At 41.7% G+C, this 19,984-nt stretch overlaps 3 protein-coding genes across 6 annotated transcripts in view; 1 reads left to right on the top strand and 2 right to left on the bottom strand.

The window, feature by feature from the left end:
- Positions 1-2,998: 2,998 nt before the first annotated feature.
- On the bottom strand, positions 2,999-11,527 carry arl13b (ADP-ribosylation factor-like 13b). 3 transcript variants are annotated; one of them, XM_022214784.2, is made up of 10 exons: positions 10,937-11,527; positions 8,720-8,790; positions 8,157-8,406; positions 7,630-7,735; positions 7,196-7,398; positions 6,691-6,805; positions 6,414-6,567; positions 5,775-5,903; positions 5,004-5,072; positions 2,999-4,451 (listed from the first exon to the last, which is right to left on the bottom strand). In XM_022214784.2, the coding sequence occupies exons 1-10, from the start codon at positions 10,993-10,995 to the stop codon at positions 4,375-4,377; spliced, it is 1,233 nt and encodes a 410-aa protein (XP_022070476.1). In that variant the 5' UTR covers positions 10,996-11,527; the 3' UTR covers positions 2,999-4,374. The 3 variants fall into 3 exon arrangements, with proteins under 3 accessions (XP_022070476.1, XP_022070477.1, XP_022070478.1); XM_022214785.2 differs by having other exon boundaries at positions 2,999-4,307; XM_022214786.2 differs by lacking the exon at positions 5,004-5,072 and having other exon boundaries at positions 2,999-4,307.
- Positions 11,528-14,211: 2,684 nt separating this feature from the next.
- LOC110965667 (gamma-glutamylaminecyclotransferase) lies at positions 14,212-17,000 on the top strand. The gene is made up of 2 exons (XM_022214790.2): positions 14,212-14,313; positions 15,687-17,000. The coding sequence occupies exons 1-2, from the start codon at positions 14,248-14,250 to the stop codon at positions 16,182-16,184; spliced, it is 564 nt and encodes a 187-aa protein (XP_022070482.2). The 5' UTR covers positions 14,212-14,247; the 3' UTR covers positions 16,185-17,000.
- A 939-nt stretch (positions 17,001-17,939) lies between these two features.
- The window catches only part of LOC110965668 (FERM, ARHGEF and pleckstrin domain-containing protein 1-like), an 80,745-nt gene continuing 78,700 nt past the window's right edge, over positions 17,940-19,984 (bottom strand). For both annotated transcript variants that reach the window (XM_051943451.1, XM_051943452.1), the window contains 2 exons: positions 19,816-19,967; positions 17,940-18,756 (listed from right to left, as the gene is read on the bottom strand). In XM_051943451.1, coding sequence (XP_051799411.1) covers positions 18,681-18,756; positions 19,816-19,967 — 228 coding nt within the window. In that variant the 3' untranslated portion in view covers positions 17,940-18,680. The remainder of the gene's footprint in view (positions 18,757-19,815; positions 19,968-19,984) is intronic.

The following is a 19,984-nucleotide window of genomic DNA, read 5'->3' as shown; positions in this document are numbered from 1 at the left end:
CCTTGAAGCTTGTTAAGCCTTCTGAGTGATTTCAGGAGCAAAGCTGAATTCCTTGACAACGTGGCTGAGTTTGGGCGATTGTGAAAGCCAAAGCATTGTGTTGTTACACTTATTGACCTCTAATTTGTCACCCATTCGTAAACCACACGACCTGAAATGGATTGTTCGGATTTTCTGATGACTTACGGACTGAACCTGACGTCAAGCTGAAGTAGTTTCAATAGCAGGACATTTTTACGCGGTCAAACTCTGCACTTAGATTTGCACGACAATTGAGAGGCACATCTATTGCCAGAACCGGGGAGGAGTTGATGGCAGAGAGCACCTGTTTAAGGCCACTGCTACATCTGCTGTCCTTCTCCGTCTCCGTCGCTGCTTGAATTCGGGCTCCTGCGTCACAACATCGCTCACTTAAATGAAGCCAGTCTGTGCATCCACAACAGGGAGGACAGTAATGAGACAGCGCATTATTGCAATGTTCTGCTTGTAAGAGACGCCGACTGCAGACGCCGCTAACAGATGTTTGACAAGGTCTAAATGAGGCTACAGTGCAGACAAACAACTATTTTTAGAGGAAAAACAGATTGCTAAAGCTCATTTATAATCGTCACGAGAAGAAAAATCTTCCCCCACTTTTAAGTCTTAATAAAAATCCGGGCAAATATTCCTCTCCCTGCTGTTTCTGGCTAGCTCGCATCAGCACTTTGTAAATGCGTAATTACTTTGTCAACAAGGGAGTTAAATTGCCCATCATGCTTTAAAGAATTGCTGCAGTTTAACATTTTGTGGTATCCATCATTATGGAGCAGGTGTCAGTTCCCCCCCCCCCCAATTTTCTGGCCCATTTTAGCGCGAAGCTTCATTTGTTTTACTATACCGTCTAATTCCAAAGTGAAATATGTTTTGCCGCTGGGAGTTTAATTTGTATTAGTGACAGATCCCCACTGCACTGCGTGATGAGAAGTAATAGAGATCCGGGCTCTGTGTGTTTTACAGCTGCAGCAGGTTCACTCAGTTCACCCAGACACCAAGTCCAAAAGCATGAGGTTTGATGTATTGCTTCGGCGTATAAACACGCATAGTTAGGTTTTTAGGCTGACAAAATCAGTCACCACAATGATTTGTCACACGGAAGTTCATTACATGTCTCGATACTCTCCCGTCTTGTTTTGATCTCCCCACTTTGAATCATTTTTCTTTTGTTGCGTGTAACGAATGCGCTCATTCAAAGCCTCGTCTCATTTCAGTTTATCTGTCACTGCTGATATTTTCATATCACTCTAACAGCCTAATACCACACTGAAAACAACAAGTTCTCAAACAGAAGCGGTGTTTTCTTGAAATGACAATGCTGATTGTTTCTGCCATGCCCGGGTCTTTCATTGAAGCATCAAAAAGCTGCAGCCAACTCTTTGAAAAGTCGTATTTTGAACGCTTTAAAAAGAACATTTGGATGTGAGCTGCTGCTGTACACCTTAAGACGGATTGTTAAAACCATCCTGACAAACAGTGGTAATATTTTCACCAAAATGTCTGGTCAACCAGCCCTAATCCCTTTAGTTGATGTTGCCATTTTCCACTGCAGGGACTTGTGGGCCTTTTGAATATTTGTGCATTTTCTCATTGCAAAAACCGCCCATGTAGAACCTCTTGCAGCATCGTTTTAAGCACCTCGAGTGCAGGTTTGATTGCATTGATTGCTTAAACTTTCTGTCTTAACAGTGTCAAATAGAAATCTTTTCCTTAACACCGCCATCAACAATGTCAAATTTGCTATCCTGGTTAGCATAACACACCCTCTTATTCCTAATCCACTAACGATGACTGTACTTGTTGGAGTCAGAAACAAAAGCGCCTGTTTGCGACACATTGCATCTGCTTCAAGACTTGTGTAGTCAGTAAAGGTTGTTTCAATTTGTATAAATGAGGTAAAACTAAACTGAGTAAAACTTAAGTCGGATTACTTACTAGCTACAGCTCACATGTGTGTCGGCTAACAATGCTAACAGCCTGCAGGCTCACTATTTTTGAATGCACCGTCAATTTGGCCATCAGCAAAAGCAGGCCTTTCATTTCTGACTTTAGCTAGCAGGCGATCACATTAACGAAGCCTCTGCAGCTCAACAGAACAGACCATTCATCAGTAACATCTTTGTCTATTTACTGTTTGATCTCAAAATAGCTGCTGACAAAAAAATAAGTATTTTGCCAGCTGTTAGCATGACAACTGTACATATTAAGCTAGCTAGTTGCAGGCTAATGTTTGGGCCTTACTTTTAAGCAGAAACTTTTCAACGATATCAAGAGTACATCCACTTAAAAGGTGCCGAGCATATCTCAGCATGCTTTAAAGAGCCCATAGGATATACATTTACAAATTTCTTATTTTCTTTTGAGGTCTATTAGAATATGTTTGCATACATTATTGTTCAAAAAAGACATTTTTAGGCATAGCGCTTGTCTCTTTAAGGCTATCACCAAAAGGCCCAGTCTGCTCTGATGATAATGTTGATAATTTACTGCAACCTAAAAAGGGATAACAACCCTCGACTTCAAACGCTGCGTTTCAGGCGGGTAAGGATCAATGTTTTCTGTGGAACCTTCTGACTTTGTAAGTTCGCAGATCTTTCACACGCACAGAAAAGATACAGAACACACCAAATGACAAAGATGACTCAAAGCACAATATGGGCTCTTTAAGTGTATACAGCAGACAGCTCACTGTACTACACAGTGACAGCACGAGGGGCAATTAAAAGCCTCATAATAGAAAACCTGATTTGAACGTTTCACCAGCCCCGAGAGCCTCGAGCGGAAACGCTGAATAAACATGAGCAGTGGCGAACTGGAACAGGTGTAGAGCTGCTTGTTGAACCAACTGATGTTCATGTTGAGCCAAAAATAAAACAGCAAACACTCCACGGCAGCAAACACTACATTTCGAATCCGGCAGCAGCTGCTCAGTGTGGAAATACTGCAAAACACCAGCTCTCCAGAATATATTTAAAACATCTTTAATTGTGCTGTTACAAAATTCAAACAGGGTAGAAAAAATATTTTTTTTCAAACATCTAGCTCAAACACAAGAGAGTGAGCATCGTACTATAGATCTGAAATACAATACTGTGGTTTTGAAGTGATATTTCGTACTTTTGCTACGCATATTCTCATGTGTTCTGACCCACTATTGGCTGTTCCAGGTGTCAGTGTTGGGATATTTCCTCCTCCCTTATCGTCCCACTACAAACTCTTCCAATGTACAAAGAAACTTAACTGGGGCAATGGAGTGTTCCAAGTTCCAGATTTGTGTTTATGCTTTCTTTCCCGATGCAATTTTAGCTATAAAGTGGAAATGCGTGCAGCAGGCAGAGTCAGAAACGCTGGAACAACAACAGTGCCGGCTCTCACCTCAGGGGCACCTGAAAGGCAGCAAGTCTGAGGCCGACTCCTGCCTCCAGAGAAATATCACTTTAAAACCGCGTACACAGTGTAAACAGCGGAATGCGTAAAAAATCTGTAGCCCTGTAGACAAAGAAAGACAAATATGTTTCTTTTTCTTTTTTTTTACATTTTAAACAGTAAATAAAAAGATTTTTTTGTCATACTGCTAGCAGGAGACAAAAAAATGTACCCTTTTACAGATCTTAAAAATTAGTGTTTTTCTTTTCTTGGCCATTACAGACATTAATTCCTAATAAAACCAGCTGATTGACCCTCATGATGTAGTGTGGCTTTTCCATGTACAGTACAGTGCAGCTTAATATCCACCTGTTCAATCTCCTCAGCCACTATTTGCGAGAAGCTGTGGCTCGTCCTCGTTTTACATCTTTGTTGTAAAAAGAGAAGCGACTCTAAAAAGGTCAAATTGAAAGCACTGAGCTGTGAGAAGCCACTTAAGACGACTAGTTCTCTATCTATCCATGATCACGTGACACTACAAATCTCAAAGTGCAAAAATAAATGATAGAAATATGGTCGTTTTAATGGCGGCGTGTGTACAAATACGTTATTCAGTAACAGACACAAACATATATAGTTATATTTACATTCTTTGTCAATTAAAAGCATTTCAGTCGGACACATGGGAGTCCAAACTTTCGAACACTGATATCAACAATAAAAAAATTGAAAGTTTGTGAAGAGTTCAGGATCAAAAGTTCAGGCAAACGTTTTCACACTGAATCGTGTCAGTTTGTGAAAGCAAATTGTGGCTTCCGAGCAGGACTTGATGGGTTTTTTTTTCCGTCCGCTGCACTTGGCCGGCTCCCGCATCCGTCGCTTTAGTTCGGTTGTCTACACCCCGCTCGCTTGAGACAAGAAAGCAAAGGAGAGAGCCGTGATTGGTCGAGAGTCGCTCTCAATCTGTAAAGGAGGTTAAAAAATGACGTCATGAGCGTCGCCGTTAGGCCGCGGCCTATTCGCGACGGGCGGGAGAGGCTTCTTGTAAAACTCTGTGGAGGGGAGGAGAAGAGGTTTGGCTTTGTTAGTGAACTACATCCACCGAGTCCTGGAAATAAGAAACACAGTCACCGTTTAATAATCTACGAGTCAAAACGATGGAAACAAAAGCAGAAGATGCTGCGCAGAGGTTGTTGCGATGCGAAGACTGGGGGAGAAATGAAAACACAAACAAGCCTTTGAGTTGATTAAGACGTCTGCAGCCGTGAAGGATCCACACACATTCAAACACATGCCTGGTGAGATGCAGGAGAAGAAGAAAAAAAGAGCAAAGTGGGTCTGTGATACTAATTAGCAGTCAGCACACATCGTGAGGCAGACAGAGTTCAGTGTTTCCTCTGCAACAGCACACAGAAATTTACCACAAACAAACCCAAAGACCTCAGAGTTGGATCTTAATTTGATCCGGTGCCTCTCTGCACGGAGGAAACACTGATCCGAACCAAGACAGATGAATGACCGAGTTAGTGGAACAGCGAAGGGCTCGTTAATGCATGAAATGAACTGATGGTTAACAGTGAGGGGGTTGAGCCAGGCAGCTTTACCAGAATGCCTCGTGTCCCCGAGCGGCTCTAGTTTTGGCAGCCGAGACACTTTGGGTGTGGCCCATCCCACTAAAAGCAAACAAAATAAAGACACACTCATGAGGATAAAAGTGGGATCCGGCTGCACCGATCTTCGGAGATCCAAACAGCTATGGCACAATGGCATTTGAAAGCGACACCGCCTACTTTCTCGGCTCGCTGCCTTTTATCAAAGAAGCATGTGAAGTGACGGTCAGAGCGGCAAAACCGCCTCCTGCGATTTTATCATCAGCTGTCAAACTGCTCTGTCGATCCGGAGGTGAGGATACTTGTGCCGAGCTGAGCGGCGGCGCCCTTCCAGCTGTTCTTCACCAGGACGCCGCAGCGAGGTGAACGTGTCAGTGATGTGTAGGTGGTGTTTCTGTTCAGAGCCTGTCGCACGGAGCTCTTATCTAACAGCTCCGCGGTCTGTTTGCCCCTGCAACGCTTAAACCAAACAGCGCCACATGTGCTGCTATCACAGCCAGTTTTGTTGACAGTGGAGCTGAACAACTCTGCGAGCAATACACTGCAGCTCCTATTACCCACATCTCCCGCTGGTTAGGAGGCGAAAAACATTGAATGTGTGGGATTAATACAACTTAAGGTGAGCAAATTGTTGGATTTGGACTGCTTTAAAAGTGCCGACAGGAGTGAAGGAATGAGGCTAGAAAATGGGAGTTTTCTCTCCACACTGGGGTTGCAATTAAAGCAGGCCTTAAAAGAAACAGCATGACAGCAGCTCAGACTGACCTGGAGGAGGCGGAGGAGTCGGCATCTCTGCTGCTGCGTCCTCCGTCCTCAGCGGGTCGACTCTGTGCTTCCTCTTCAGGTGCAGCTTGCTCGCCTTCTTCTTGCTTTGCTCGCCTGCTGAGGCTGAACCTACAGAGGGAGAATCCTGCTGTTACAAACGCATAACATAAAGCGGTGAAATGCCTCCACCCCTCAGAGTTTAAACTGTTCCCCGCTGCCTTCTCTTTATCCTCTAATTATTCATATCGTTGTCTTCTTAAAGCGTGTTTGACGTGATCCCTGGCGAAGTCAGAACTGAAGAATCGGAGGACGCGTATCAGACAGCTGCTTCACTTGACTGGATCTCATTTGGAATGTTAAAATAGCTTAAATAAACACATGTTTAATCATTTGCTTTCAAAGTACGAACAAGCTCTGACTTTTTCCCCCGTGCTGGAAAGCCGAACCACATGCTGCTTTCGCTAAGGTTCTTCAAAGATCCTCTCTGCCTTCACATCGAGGCGCCGAACTTTAACTGCAGAAACTTACTACTTGCAAAAAGATTGAACTGAACAAGCACACATTTGATGACTACTTACAGCCACAATTTTAAGCTAAACTCCTGATAAGAAGGTCATATAAGGATCCTCAAATGCTCACCTGAGCTGTTGTTTTCTGGCGTTTGTCTCGTATCGTCTGGCTCTTCATCGTTGCCCTCCTCGTCCTCGTCTTCCTCCCGATCTGCCTTCGGGCTGTTTGTGCTGCCCTCCTGCAGCTCCCTTTGCCGCTTCCTTTCCTTTTCTTTATCCTCGTTCTGAAGAGAACATGAAAGCCAAAAGCCATTATTCCTGAGCCCTTTGAAATGAACCTCAACTCCGGCAATATCAAACGCGGTAATAAACCTCCCCCCCCCGGTGCGTTCGCAGCGGCTACGCACCTCAGAAATCACATTTCCGATTGGCTGGAAGGGGCTCTGAAAGTTCTCCTCGTCGGGCTCCTCTTCTTGGATCGGCCGGCCTTCTCGTTCCGCCTCCTCCCGCTCCTGCCGTTCTCTGTGGCCGGATAGAAGCATAACGGCACATCGAACCGAGCCCTGATTCCATTAAACTGCATTTGTACAACCTGGCATTTCAACCACTGAGAAGCACTTTGCTCTTTTCAAACAGAAGGAATATTTTATGGCTCTTAGAGTTCTGGATAAATATATTTCCGCAGACAGGGGAGCTGGCACACCTCCCCACCTTTGGCATTCTAACATTTGCATTGGTCTCAAGCTTTATTTACTATTCTCCGGCCATCTCCTCCCTCCTTTATCATCCCCAAAACACATTCTGCCCTCATTTATCTTCCTACATGTATATTTTAACCTCTGTCATGTTTGGATTTTGCTCTACCGTCCCCGCTTGCTGCACTTATTTGCTCTTCCCATCTTTTCTCCTCACCTCTCCTCTCGCATCCGCCGCACTCTCTCCGCTCTCTCCTTCTTGTCCTGCTCCTCGTAAGCGCGCTGCTCGGCCGTGTCCTTCTGCACGCGCTCAGTAATGGCCTCATAGTCTTTGGCAATGTTGCTGAGGAGCCAGTTGAGGCCCTTCTTGATGGATTTGTCGACCTTTTTCCCGTAGCCTATCACGGCAGAGCATGGCTCCTGGGGTAGGAACATATTAGGAGACAACACATTACAAGCACCTCCCGGCATTGGAAATACAAGACAGATATGTTATCTTAATGCACATGTGTTTTTGAAGCTTCGGATGGAAGCAGCTACCAGACTGCAGCCTGTGTGTGTGTTTGTCTACGCAGGCTGAAGCCGCAGCTCAAGCCAAATGCCCTTAATGTCATTCAACGGCGGTTCCACAACAGGTGCAGAAACACTTACGATCTGACAGAGACACTTGTTCTCATTAACAAGCTTCTCCAACGACAGATTCTCAATGATGTCTGCTTCGGCCAGAGCTCCCTCCTGGTCCTGTTTGTTGGCAAGCCTGAGAGAAATCAATGAAAACAGACTCATTTGATGAAGAAAAATTTGAACTTTTGACTGTACTCAATTAGCTAGTTGGGAGAAACAGCTCAGTGTGTCTTTGAAGAGAAAGCAAAGCACTTCCAAGGACAGTTAGCACTGGAAATCTTATGGAAATGCGACTCTGCGCTGATTGTGGTTTGTTGATTAGAGCGCTCCGCGTACCTGAAAATATACTTTAAACGCTCTGTTTTGCAGCCTGTCCTTTGCGTCCTGATTACTGATTAAACGGATGCCTCTAGGAATCAACCTGCAGTGCATCCACTCCACAAATTGGACTCTGGGCCGGGCAATTTCCGCATTATCTCAATCATTCTGCTACTCATTCTGTTTTTGCAGTCCCTGCATGTTCATACACATGATCATAAAGCCAGAGCACTCACACTAGGACGGGTTTGCCAGCGATTCGTGGGTGCTGGAGGACCTCTGCCATGGTCTCCCGTGTCTCCTGGATCCGCTGGACGTCGCTGGAGTCCACCACAAACACCACGCCGTGCGACTCGGAGTAGTAGTTCTTCCAGATGCCGCGGATCCTCTTCCCGCCGCCCAGGTCGAAGATGGTCACCTCGAACTTGCCCTGCTTGAGGTCAACCTTGGAGAAGCCCACTGTCGGAGCCACGTCCTGGGGATTCTCTGGAAAAAAGAAAAAAATATGTGTTAGCGGAGACAGCACATGCTTTGATGATGGCTTCTGCAGCCCAACTTTTAAATTTTTAAAAAGTAATAACGACAACACAACATAAAAGCAGCAAGGCAGAACTGCAAGCAGTCAAATGTAGTATAAAATATATATGATAATAGGCACAGAAGAGCAAGAGAGGCAGTTTATTCAGAGCAAACAAGACAGGGAACACGCTCACTTTTCTATTATTAACAAAAAACAGTGCACAAAAAATCTGAGAATACTGACAATGCATTATTAAGATTCATAACAAAGAGTCCTAACCTCCCTGGATTCCTCGCACCGTGGCGGTCTTCCCTGCATTATCCAGTCCAACCATCACCAGAGTCACTTTTCTGTAAGACAAGAAGGAGGGGGGAAAAAAAAAAAATCTGAATATGTACACAAACATCGCTGCTGCATTCGACGGAGGCAGCCTGCAGCGTTTGAGCCGAGCAGGCATTAGTTCTCATGACGCATTTGGGGGCACAGATAAGCTAATTAAGAATCTGAATGACCAACGCAATCAGAGATGTGCACAGTGGACTGAATGAGTCAGCAGCAGTCGCACGACGAACAAACACGAACTGAACAAAGCAGAGATGCTGCAGAGCTCCTCCAGGCGATACTGCTAGTTGCTTTTATGATATTTCGCTTACGGTAAAAGTGGAAAATTGGCATATGTATGCATGTGAGAGCAGCGAAAGAATAAAATGATCTTGTTTAGAAGTCCTCTGCAGAAAGATGCAGGAATTAGCCAATATACTCAGTCACCTCTGGAGACACACACCTGGGCAGCAAGCAGGAAAGGGAACAATTTTCAAAGTTTTAACAGGTATATTAATGTGCAAGTGTGACATATGTTTTTGAAAAAATGAACTGGCTAACCACTGGCATAATCACATTTAGTATTTCTATAGATTTTAAAATTAGAAGTGTTTTTATAGTCTTGTGCAACAAGTTTTTCAGAGTATATCCTCACCTTTGTTGTAAGCTGCTGAACACTTGAATATCTATCTATCTAATCACAGTCTGACCTCATTTTGATACAACTAACCTGCCTTACAAATCTGCAAAAAATTGAAGTTAAACATACAGTTGCTTATACAATCCTATTCAAGAAACGAGAGACACTTTTTGGGCCTTTCCAAGATAAATAAAAAGCATCACAAACCCCTTTCAGTTGACGCCTATGCTGCAATCATAACAGCAGTTTTGCAACTCTTTAGGCTTACATTATGTCTCCTGGCATTAAATGCTGCCTGGAAAGAGAAGGAGTGACATACGCTAAATATAAAACAAACATTGAGTAAACAGACGGTAAAAGGTGCCAACTACCAGGACCTACGGTAACAGCAACAAGACAAGTCAGTGAAGATAAATCACATGCATAAACACGACCCGTCTTTGTCTCCTGGCTGCATACTTAACTTTTACACTTGCGCCGAAAAGACATGAGCCGCACTATCCATCGAACTGTGTTCTGGAGCCAGCCGGCCTTCATCGGGGCAGGCTCTTGACGCGCAGGCCGTCGACCCACTGACTGCTAAACCATAACCGCTTTTCCACACCGCCACAAACCCCTCGGACAGGTCAAATGGAAGAGACCCACCGAATCGACCTGGCTGCCAGGATTAGGTGAGGATTTCTGACTAAGTCCAAAGGATCAGATGCCTCACCAGTACCACGTGAGTTAAGCACCGTCAGTTACATTTTGCTGGTCTTGCTGCTTCACACTTACAAGATTTACATGCTGTGATTACAGTAGGAAAGGGCCTCACAAAGTTAAATGATACTTAAAACACTGTTTACAGCATGTTCTTTGAGAGTACAGAACAGAAGAGGTAGCTCATTGTTGATTATCTCAAATAATTGATTCAAAATTAAACTTTATAATACCAGAACATGAAAAGAATCCCAAGAAGCCATTCTAAGAATCACAAATCATGTTTTGTTTTGTTTGACAATTATTTTAAAGGTTAAATAATCTTTGTAAAGTACATTTTTTTCTGTCCATCAACAAATCAAGTCATCGTTTCAGCTCCAAAATAAGCACCGAAGTTCCCAAAAGATGTACCATCTCTAAAGAGTATTGTTATAGGCACACATCATTTACAGCAAATCCAAGGCATCTTCATGATCACAAGACAAGAATGCCCTTTTAAAAACCCAACTTTTGTGCCATGCCGGTACAAGAAAGATAAAAACAGAAAATCACAATGTCACTTTTATTGCTGAAGTCACACAAAGTAGCCAAAGTTGCACAAATGCTGCAATAACATGAAGCAGATCAATACTACTAGTGACATGTGGGATCTGTCTGTGGTTGCAGCTCATTCATTTCAAGTTTTGCTGCAAAAATGAACATGGACTGTGAGGAAGTGGTCTGAAACACATCACCGTCTGCAGATGGAGCTCAACGTTGTCAACTACTGCCACAAAAATGTGTGTGATGGGGATGAGGTCTCAAACATTGTGGCATCATGTTGCGCCTGAACTCACCTTGCAGGCTCTTGCCAGCGCTTTAGCCAGTTGCAGCAATTCGCCATCAGGCTAAACATCGCAGTCCGATCCAGGCGACTGCGATCAAGTGGTCATCCAGCCAGGAGCGTCACACCGCTATCCAGCCTGGTTTAGCCAGCTGATCGATTCTTGACCTAAATTTGCTACATGGCGAGCTACTTCATGGCTATTCTAATGCTAGCAGCTTTTAAAATTCTCTCCCTAACCAACTCCAGTGATTTAAGTAGCTGTTACCATGTGTAATCGACAAATGTTAGCCTGAATCACACCAATTTCTACAAATACAAAATCCCGTTATCTAAGGTTAGCAGAAGCTAATGTAGCTAGCGTTAACGGTCTCTTGTTAACTTGTTTGTTTTCAGCCTCAGGACATGAGTGAGTCTGTTACCTCATAAAAAACCGCTGTCTTCGCCAATAAAACGTGTCGATATGCCGTCTAATGCTGCCACGGTAAACATTTTACTCACGAAACGTCAGCTACTTAGCGTTAGCTGATCTGTAGCTGCCTGCTTTGTTTACGCCGTCTTTTCTGCTGCTAGGCTGCGAACGTGCTTGCGTCATTACGTCCAACGCATATGCGTCAATCCGCACTGAGGAAAGAAAAAAAAAAAAAAAAAAAAAAAAAAAAAAATGAAAAAAAAAAAAAAAAAATCCGCACTGAGGAGATGCTGTTGAAAGAGCGACTCCTGTGGGCCAACAGTTGGAATAATAACGGTTCGAAGTCAATTATTGATTGATTTATAATACAACAAATTTGATTTAAAATGTGTACATACTTGTTTACATATGACCTATAAATGTCAAGTCTCAATATTCTGTCTCTTTCTGCAAAACTCTCTCATTACAAACAACAAACAGTATTGGCCATTTTATTTATGAATTTGTGTGTTTTTATGTTTTTTTCTGCATCCTCACCCTGTGCTGAAATATCTTTAATTTAAATGTAAATAAGTGACTTCAGTTTACAACCTAAGGGGATAATATCATGCAGCAAGTTAAATTCCTCCAGGTTTGATTGACTTGTTTTATCATTTGCATGTACATAAAGACTACTGTTCAAAAGTTTGGGGTCACAAAGGAAAGCAGTTTGCTTCAATGATAATATTAAATGAATCAGAAATACAGCCTCGACATTGTTAATGTGATCAATGACTATTCTAGCTGGGAATGGCAGATTTTTGGAAAAGAGGCCCATTTCCAGCAAGCATCACTCCTGTGTTCTAATGCTACATTGTGTGATCTAATTATGTTGAAAGGCTAATTGATGATTCGAAAACCCTTGTGCAACCATGTTAGCACATGAATCAAAGTGTGAGTTTTCATGGAAAACACGAAATTCTCTGGGTGACTGCAAACTTTCGAACTGTAGTGTCTATATATGAAAAAGCATTTACAATCCATTTATGCTTTTTATCTCCCCTTCAGCTCTATTAAGAGAAAGAAAGAGAGTGACTGTAGTTGGTGATATATTCATCACAAAAAATGCATAAATAGCTGTGAATCTACAAAAAACAACCTTGAAATAATGAAAACTGTTACAGAAACTGAGAAAAACAACGAGAAATTAATTAAACAGTTTGTCACTGTCATGAAATGTAGCAAGAGAGTGAAAATATAATATTCTTTCATAATATCCTTTCTAATATCTTGTTATCGCTCCCTAATTGGCTTTTGCAGATGATCTGTTATGAAGTTTTTGCTCCGTTTATTAGGTTTTTGCTATCATCCACTATGTCTGTTGCTTTTAATTACACCATCTCTGTTTCATAACACTAAACTGGACTGACATGAGCTCAAAGAGAGAAAGGGGCGAAAAGACAGGCTGAGCCACAAGCGCATTTTTAGGGACAAATCTTTTCTTATTGCTTTACCTGAGTTGCTGATTTCCTTTCTTTCTGCCAAACTCGAACATTTATTAGATTTTTGGAGCTGGGCCGAGGTGAGCCGGCAGGTTGTTTTGCTGCTGGACCGAATGTCGAATGTCCGCTGAGGCAAAGATGGATGTTAATTCGTGAGCCGAGTTATTGTTCCAGCTCATCTCAACAAACACTCACTCTGCCGTCAGGAGTCGGATGAAAAATGTTTGCATTCAAGAGAGGAAACAGAATCTCCTCCCGAGACAACTTCAGTGCAGTTTTTATGAAAGCACGTTGTGGCTCTTTAATATCACAGTAATAATCTTTATTAGTTTACTGGGGTCCATTGTAGATACATTGTAAACGAGTTTTAACGGGCTGTGGGATGGAATCACAACTAGCAGTGGATTTCTGACCACTTATAATTCCTGTTAAAGATATATGACAAATGACATCACAGAAGTTTCAGCAGCAGTGATCAAACCAAACTGGTGTCCAGTGTTCCACCCACACTGATGGACTTTTAGAAGCACAAACCAAAGAATTTAGAAGAATAAAAGCAGTAATTCAAGAAGAATTGGACCCCTCCAGAGTGTGTTCTTCGGGAACATGACAGCCAGGATTAGAGCTCTACTGCATGCTAATGACAGCACTACTAAATGTTAATTTGATGATGTGATGTTTATTTTGTTCAGTTTTGAAGGCATTCTTCGTTATTTGTTCACTTTGATACCAACAATGTTGAGAACTGACATATTGAAGCTGTCAGAAATTTAGTTTTGTTTTTTTTCTTTTAAACAATAAACAAAAAAGTCATCACAATTCAAGCTTTACTGTAAAAGTTTAAAAGTAAATGCTTTACCTCTGTTTTTTTAATGACCTTCCTTCAGATCTTGTGTAAGAAGAAGTCTGAACCCTAACACTTAAACTGTTCAGGTAAAATGGGGAAAAATAATATATAAAATCAGTTAATAAAATGCAGTTTTCAGACAGCTGATTTTTGATAAACATTTATTAATAACAAAAAGTTTTTTTTTTGTACAAGTTGCAGCATACAGTCTGTAGTTACCAAGAGGGAAAAACTCTAATCATATCAACAAGGAAAAAAGAAAACATAAAATAAATAAAATCCTGCAAAACTAACAAATAGAAAATCCAAAATATATTGACAAAAATAAACAATATTTTAAATGTACTATTAATTTACTTTAAAGGACAATTCACTAGTGTAGAGTAACACATATAAATCAGACTGTGCTGAGGCATTTCTTCTTTTTTTTAATCAATGAATGAATTTATTTATTTATTCCTCCAGCAGCCCTCAGATTTCTCACAGTGTCCTTACATCTAAATGTGGGGTTTTATCAGGTTATACGTTTATTTATTTTGGTGGACGGTCGGTTACTTCCGTGTTCAGCTCGTCTGATTCTGCGCATGCGCAGACGTGATCGCGTGTCCTTCGGCTTTTGCGGTCGGATGAGTTTCTGTTCCTCATTCCAGGTGAGACTTTACTTACCTTAACCGCAGTTAGGTTCATAATTCAGATCTGTTTATTCATAATAATGCAAACTAAAGGACTTGCGGAGAAATGCGTTACTAAACAGCGAATGTTTTGAATATTGTTCGTGTTTTTGGTATTTCCGTCGGTTTAATTCAGCCCTTAGACATGTTCAGACATTTTTAATTACTGCACCCTGTATTTTGAAGCCTGTTGTTGCAGCTGCTGTCTTGTTATTGTAATAACTGTGAACTAGTATTTCACTCCCTCCGTACTGTGACTGAAGGATCTTCCTGCTGAGATGAACTTAGTACACAGTGTTGGTCAGAGTCAGCCCCTCACAGTGAATTAATTATTGAACTGATGATGCTTTGCAATAACAAAGTCCAAAGAGCAAGAAGTAAGATACCTATGGAAGATATTTGTCACATTAGACACCTCCTTTATGTTTACATGCCAACCCTAGGAATTAAAACCACATATAAGAAAGAAAAATGACACTTCTTTGCTCTATTTTCTAATGTGAGTCTTTGTTTTTAGGTTACTGATTAATCTGCTGATTGTTTTCTTTATCATTTCTTGTCAGGATTAGTGAAAAGATGCACGGATGCTTCTGTGTGTGTGACTTTTATCCACATTATAAATGTTTTAGCAGCAATCTGCTTTTGTTTCCCTTGTCTTTTATTACATTCCTATAAATGTATTAAAATGCGTGTGGACACCAGCCAGTCTAAATGCACTTCAGTTTTCCACATGTATGAAAGTCTCCAGAAATGTCCTCAGTTGTTTGGCAGAAAAACAGAATAATAATCAGAATAAAGCAAAAACACTTTGAGGCAAATAGCAGCTCCCCAATCCACTGAACCCCAAAACGTGCAGCCAGGTTATAAAGGCACGTTGCCTTAAAAAAAATTACCAAAAAACACTCATTTAAAAATTCACCAAAAATAGGCCTTTTTCATTCATCAAATTCTGTAAAAGCAAAAGATTCTGCCCTCCCTGGCGCAACTATGAAGCCATGACTGACTCACCTGTGACCAACGGTTACATGAAAAGAATTCAAAACTCTGCCGAACTGCAGGTTGCGTTTGCACAGAGGTGACGGGAGACGAGCATAGAAACAAATTTAATTGAAAATGTAAGCAGCAAAATATCTGTAGTTTGTAGAGCCGCCATTTTCCAGTGTTGATAACTCAGGTGGATACTTGAAAAAATGTTGTACATGTTGATTTCACCCATCCATCAATTATCTATACACCGCTTAATCCATATTAGGGTCATGGGGGGCCTGGAGTCTATCCCAGCTGACTGTGACGGGAGCAAAATTCACGGACAAATACTAATGCTCGCACTCGTTTGTTTCTTTATTTCTCAGGTTCGTCTGCCATCTTCCATCCTCATGACTCGTATCTTCGTCTATGGCACCCTGAAGAAGGGGCAGCCCAACTACTACCGCATGCTGGACCCCGCCAACGGGAAGGCGGAGTACCTCGGCTCAGCGCTCACCACCGAGAAGTTCCCGCTCGTGATCACCAGCAAGTACAACATCCCCTTCCTCCTCAACATCCCCGGCCAGGGCCACAGGGTCCACGGCGAGGTCTACAGAGTGGACGACCAGATGCTGAAGTTCCTGGACGACTTCGAAAGCGTCCCCACCTGGTACCAGCGGAACGTGGTGCAGCTGGAGGTGAAGGAGTGGGTGGGGAAGCCGGACGGAGGGGAGGCGGCGCCGTCACCGGGAAGCATCACGGAGGCGTTTATCTACAACACGACGTCGTACCAGTCAGAGTGGAAGGCGCTGCGATGCTTCGAGAGCTACGACGCAAATGGAGATCACGGCCTGAAGTACGTGTACAGAGAAGAGCGAGACTGATGGAGCGGTCCTGTTCTGGAATCTACCTAGAGCCTCCATTTACCAAGAAAGCACACTTCTGGTCCATGTAGAGATCCTCTGGAAGTCCTCAAGTATTGTACAGGATCCAGAATTGATTGTAATTGGAAGCATTACAGTCAAACTAAAGAGCTTTTATTTTTGTGTAAATCCTACAATATGAGCTGTATCTACAGAAATATTAACTTAGAATACTATAGTTTATACTGATATCAGAGCCAACTGTCTGTGTAACAGGTAAACATATGTACTGATGCTAATTATATGAATCTTGGGTGCTTGTTATAGTGTTGATATGAAGATGAGGACTTTTATTTTGAAAAACTGTTTAAATGTCACTTTTTGATACAGTGATACCTCCACTACGTCTTTTTCTTCAGCTCTGGGTCTTTTTTTACTCTCAAAATATGAATTACGAGCTTCTGTGACCCCTCCACGCACACCTAAACACAAAGACTCTTCCATCATTAATCGATGCAAAAAAGACACAAAAAGTGGCGCAGAAAAACTGCACAAACGTAGAAAATGCAGTCGTAGCCAAGTGAATTGAAAATTGTACACTAGATAATAATTCTAATGCCACACCTACTATCAGATCAGCCTTGTGTTAACTTGTTTCGGATCACAATTTAAATTCTGTCACTGAATCATCCGTAGCCTGTTTGACAACATTCATTCCCAGCGTTAATGCATGCGACTGTTTTTTTATTGGACTCAGATGGAGAGATGCCTCTGTGTTTATGAGCAAAGCATTCCAGATTGTTCCTGTAAAACCAAATAAAAACTTTGGGAACTTTTCTCGGAGGTCTTTCAGTCTGACCTGAACAACTTCTGCCTCATGATGCACTCAGAGAGCAGTACTTTGCCAAGGCTGCTGAGTCGATGTGTGATTTCCGACAAATCCGTGGATCCGGACTATAAGCTGCATCACTACCAAAATCTAACTAATTGGTCCTTGTGTCATTTCTGACCATCCCTGAAAATTTCATCCAAATCTGTTCGTCCGTTTTTGCATACTGTTGCAAACGGACGGGCAGACAGACGGACAAACCAACACCGATCATCACAATACTGCACCGCGTTCCTTGGCGGAGTAATAATGGGTTTATTGGTAGTTTGTGGAGTTTTATCAACCTTCTACAAGAAAGTCTGAAACATAATATTTAAATTACTGAGACACAATCATGTAATAAATAATATTCTGGGGTCGTACCTAGAATATTTAAATTATTATATACATAATAAATGCTTCAGGGTCTTAATAATATTTAAATTACTTAAATGCATTTTATGTAATTAAAAATACTGTAGGGCATCGAAATTAGTCAGGTAAAATTTGTATATTAAATAATATTGTGTGGTCTTGATCTTAATAGTTAATTCATCCAAGTAAATTTACAAGAAAAATACTGTATGATCTTAGCAATAACACTCAATTTCGTCAGGTAAATGTGTATTTTATGTAATGTTTAAATTATTCAGATTAACATACAAATTTTGTAGGGTCCTAACCTGAATTTTAAGATCTGTCAGGTAAATTTGTTTAATTAATAGTATAGTTTTAGCCATAATTTAGCCACTTAAATATGAATTAAATATAAACGATAAAATGAAAAAAATATTTAGAACGTAAGTAACCATGATTCCTTGTTAAAAAGCAATTAAAAAAAAAAGAAAAGTTGATTTCAAACAAAAGAAAATGGACACATTTCTCAATAATCACTTTTCCCCTCCATATGAACACATTATTTTTCCGATCTTTATTTAAAATAGAAAAATCCAGACAACTGGAGGAATACTGAAGAGAAGGTAATTGGCAATAGACCAGCAAAATCTCAGTTGGCTTTGGAAGCAAGTTCAAAGTGTTGAAATCAGTTTGTCCCCCCTTAAACGGGACCAAAACAAATAAGAAAAAATAATCAAGAAAGATGATCGAGAAGAACATTTCACAGTGTATCAAAGTACTGTACAAAAAGTCGCCTTATAAAAAGGAAAACATGACTCTGCTATTGTGTCCATCACATTTAAATCACCAAACTATATGAAGATTGTGACCGATTTTTTAAAAGTGCGTTCACATGCACACAGCTTGTCACGTAGAAATGATTAAAACCTCTTTTCCTAATTTGAAAAACATACAAAGAGCGAGGAAGTAATACAATATGGTGCACAAACCCTTGTTTTAATGCATTTTATTCAGGTTTATGATAAAAAAATTAAACCCTCTGTGGTTTCGTGGGTGTGTGCATGTGAACAACACTGAATAAAGTGGGGGGGAAAACACCACCGGCAGGATTTTGTGCTTCCAGTTTGTGCACGTTAGTGGTGCAGGAAGTGTGTAATAGGAGGGAGGAGCTCTGAGTGAGGGTGAATCAGCTGTTCAGAGGTATTAATTAGTGTCTGCTGCGTGCACCACCATTCTGTGGCTGTAATAAGAGTCTCTTCTGGTGACCAGGCGGCAACAATGAGGAGGATTCATCAGTAAAGGTCTTTCCTGGTGCTGGGCAGTGAGCGGCTGGCGGAGCAGGTGGCGCTGCGGATCACCTCCATCCACCTGGGGAAAAAAATACCCAAACATTCGACGTTATTGAAGTCACTTTAGCGGTTTGATTGAGCAGTTTGAAGCTTCGATTGTCATTACCCCGCCAAGGAATGCAGGAGAGTTATGTGATGATTGCCATTTGTTTGTCTGTCCGTCTGTTCGCAACATTACTCAAAAACAGACTAACGGATTTGGATGAAATTTTCAGAGAAGGGCAGAAATGACACAAGGATCAAGTGACTAGATTTTGGCAGTGATGTGGCGTATAGTCTGGATCCACGGATTTGTTAAAGATTTCTGTATAATTGCAAGATAGCGGCATGGCGTCACTGTAACTATGACAACAGGTGAACACTGCCTGCTGACGATCACATGATTGCGATCTTACTACAAATCAACCGCTGCGGACTTATCGGGACTTTTCCAGAAATGATACAAGAAACAACTGATTCAATTGTGGGGGTGTTTCCGTGTCCCATCAATTCCCGCCGCCCTCTATATATTTAAGTCACGCGATTCGCTGCATCACTGCCAAAATCAAATCACTTGGTCCTTGTGTCATTTCTGGCCTTCCCTGAAAATTTGATCAAAATCCGTTGGTCAATTTTTGAGTAATGTTGCACACAGACAGACAGACCAGTGCCGATCGTCACATACATTCCACTCGCTTCTTTGGCGCAGGAGTAATAAAAGTGCGCAATACACTACTTCTGTCAAGGAAATTCTGCATAATGTCGGTGATTAATCGCAGAAAAATCATGCGATTAACTGTGATTAATTTAAAATGAAAGTGTCAGAAGCTCACTTAAACATGATAACATGCAACAAGCAAACAGTATCGTTGCCATCCCATATAGAACCAATAATCCTGGTGCTGTTTTCACATTGCACCATTTCGTACTTTTGTAATACTCTATTTTACTGCAAACACCAACAATCTTTGCACCTTTTTTGTAAATATCAGCGTTTCTGGCACCTTATTATGTCATTTCTTCGACCGATTTACACTTCAATTGCACGTTGTCTTCTGTGCAAGCTTAAAAATGTGCTGAACTGAGGTGGAATACTCGCCTTTCAAATGTGTACTCGCTCTCTGATCTGAAGTAGTAGACGTGAGATTTGAAGTGGAGTTTGAAGACGTAATCCTTGTGGATGTTTTCTGACTCCGCTGGGACGGTGACGGAGTAGCCGAGCAGAGGGAGGCTGGCCAGAGGGTAGTCGTCCTGCAGGGGGAGCAGCC

Source organism: Acanthochromis polyacanthus, chromosome 22 (assembly GCF_021347895.1).
Source record: "Acanthochromis polyacanthus isolate Apoly-LR-REF ecotype Palm Island chromosome 22, KAUST_Apoly_ChrSc, whole genome shotgun sequence".
Classification (NCBI taxonomy): domain Eukaryota; kingdom Metazoa; phylum Chordata; class Actinopteri; family Pomacentridae; genus Acanthochromis; species Acanthochromis polyacanthus.
The sequence above is the reverse complement of the archived record's forward strand: the minus strand, read 5'-3'. Positions and strand labels throughout refer to the sequence as shown.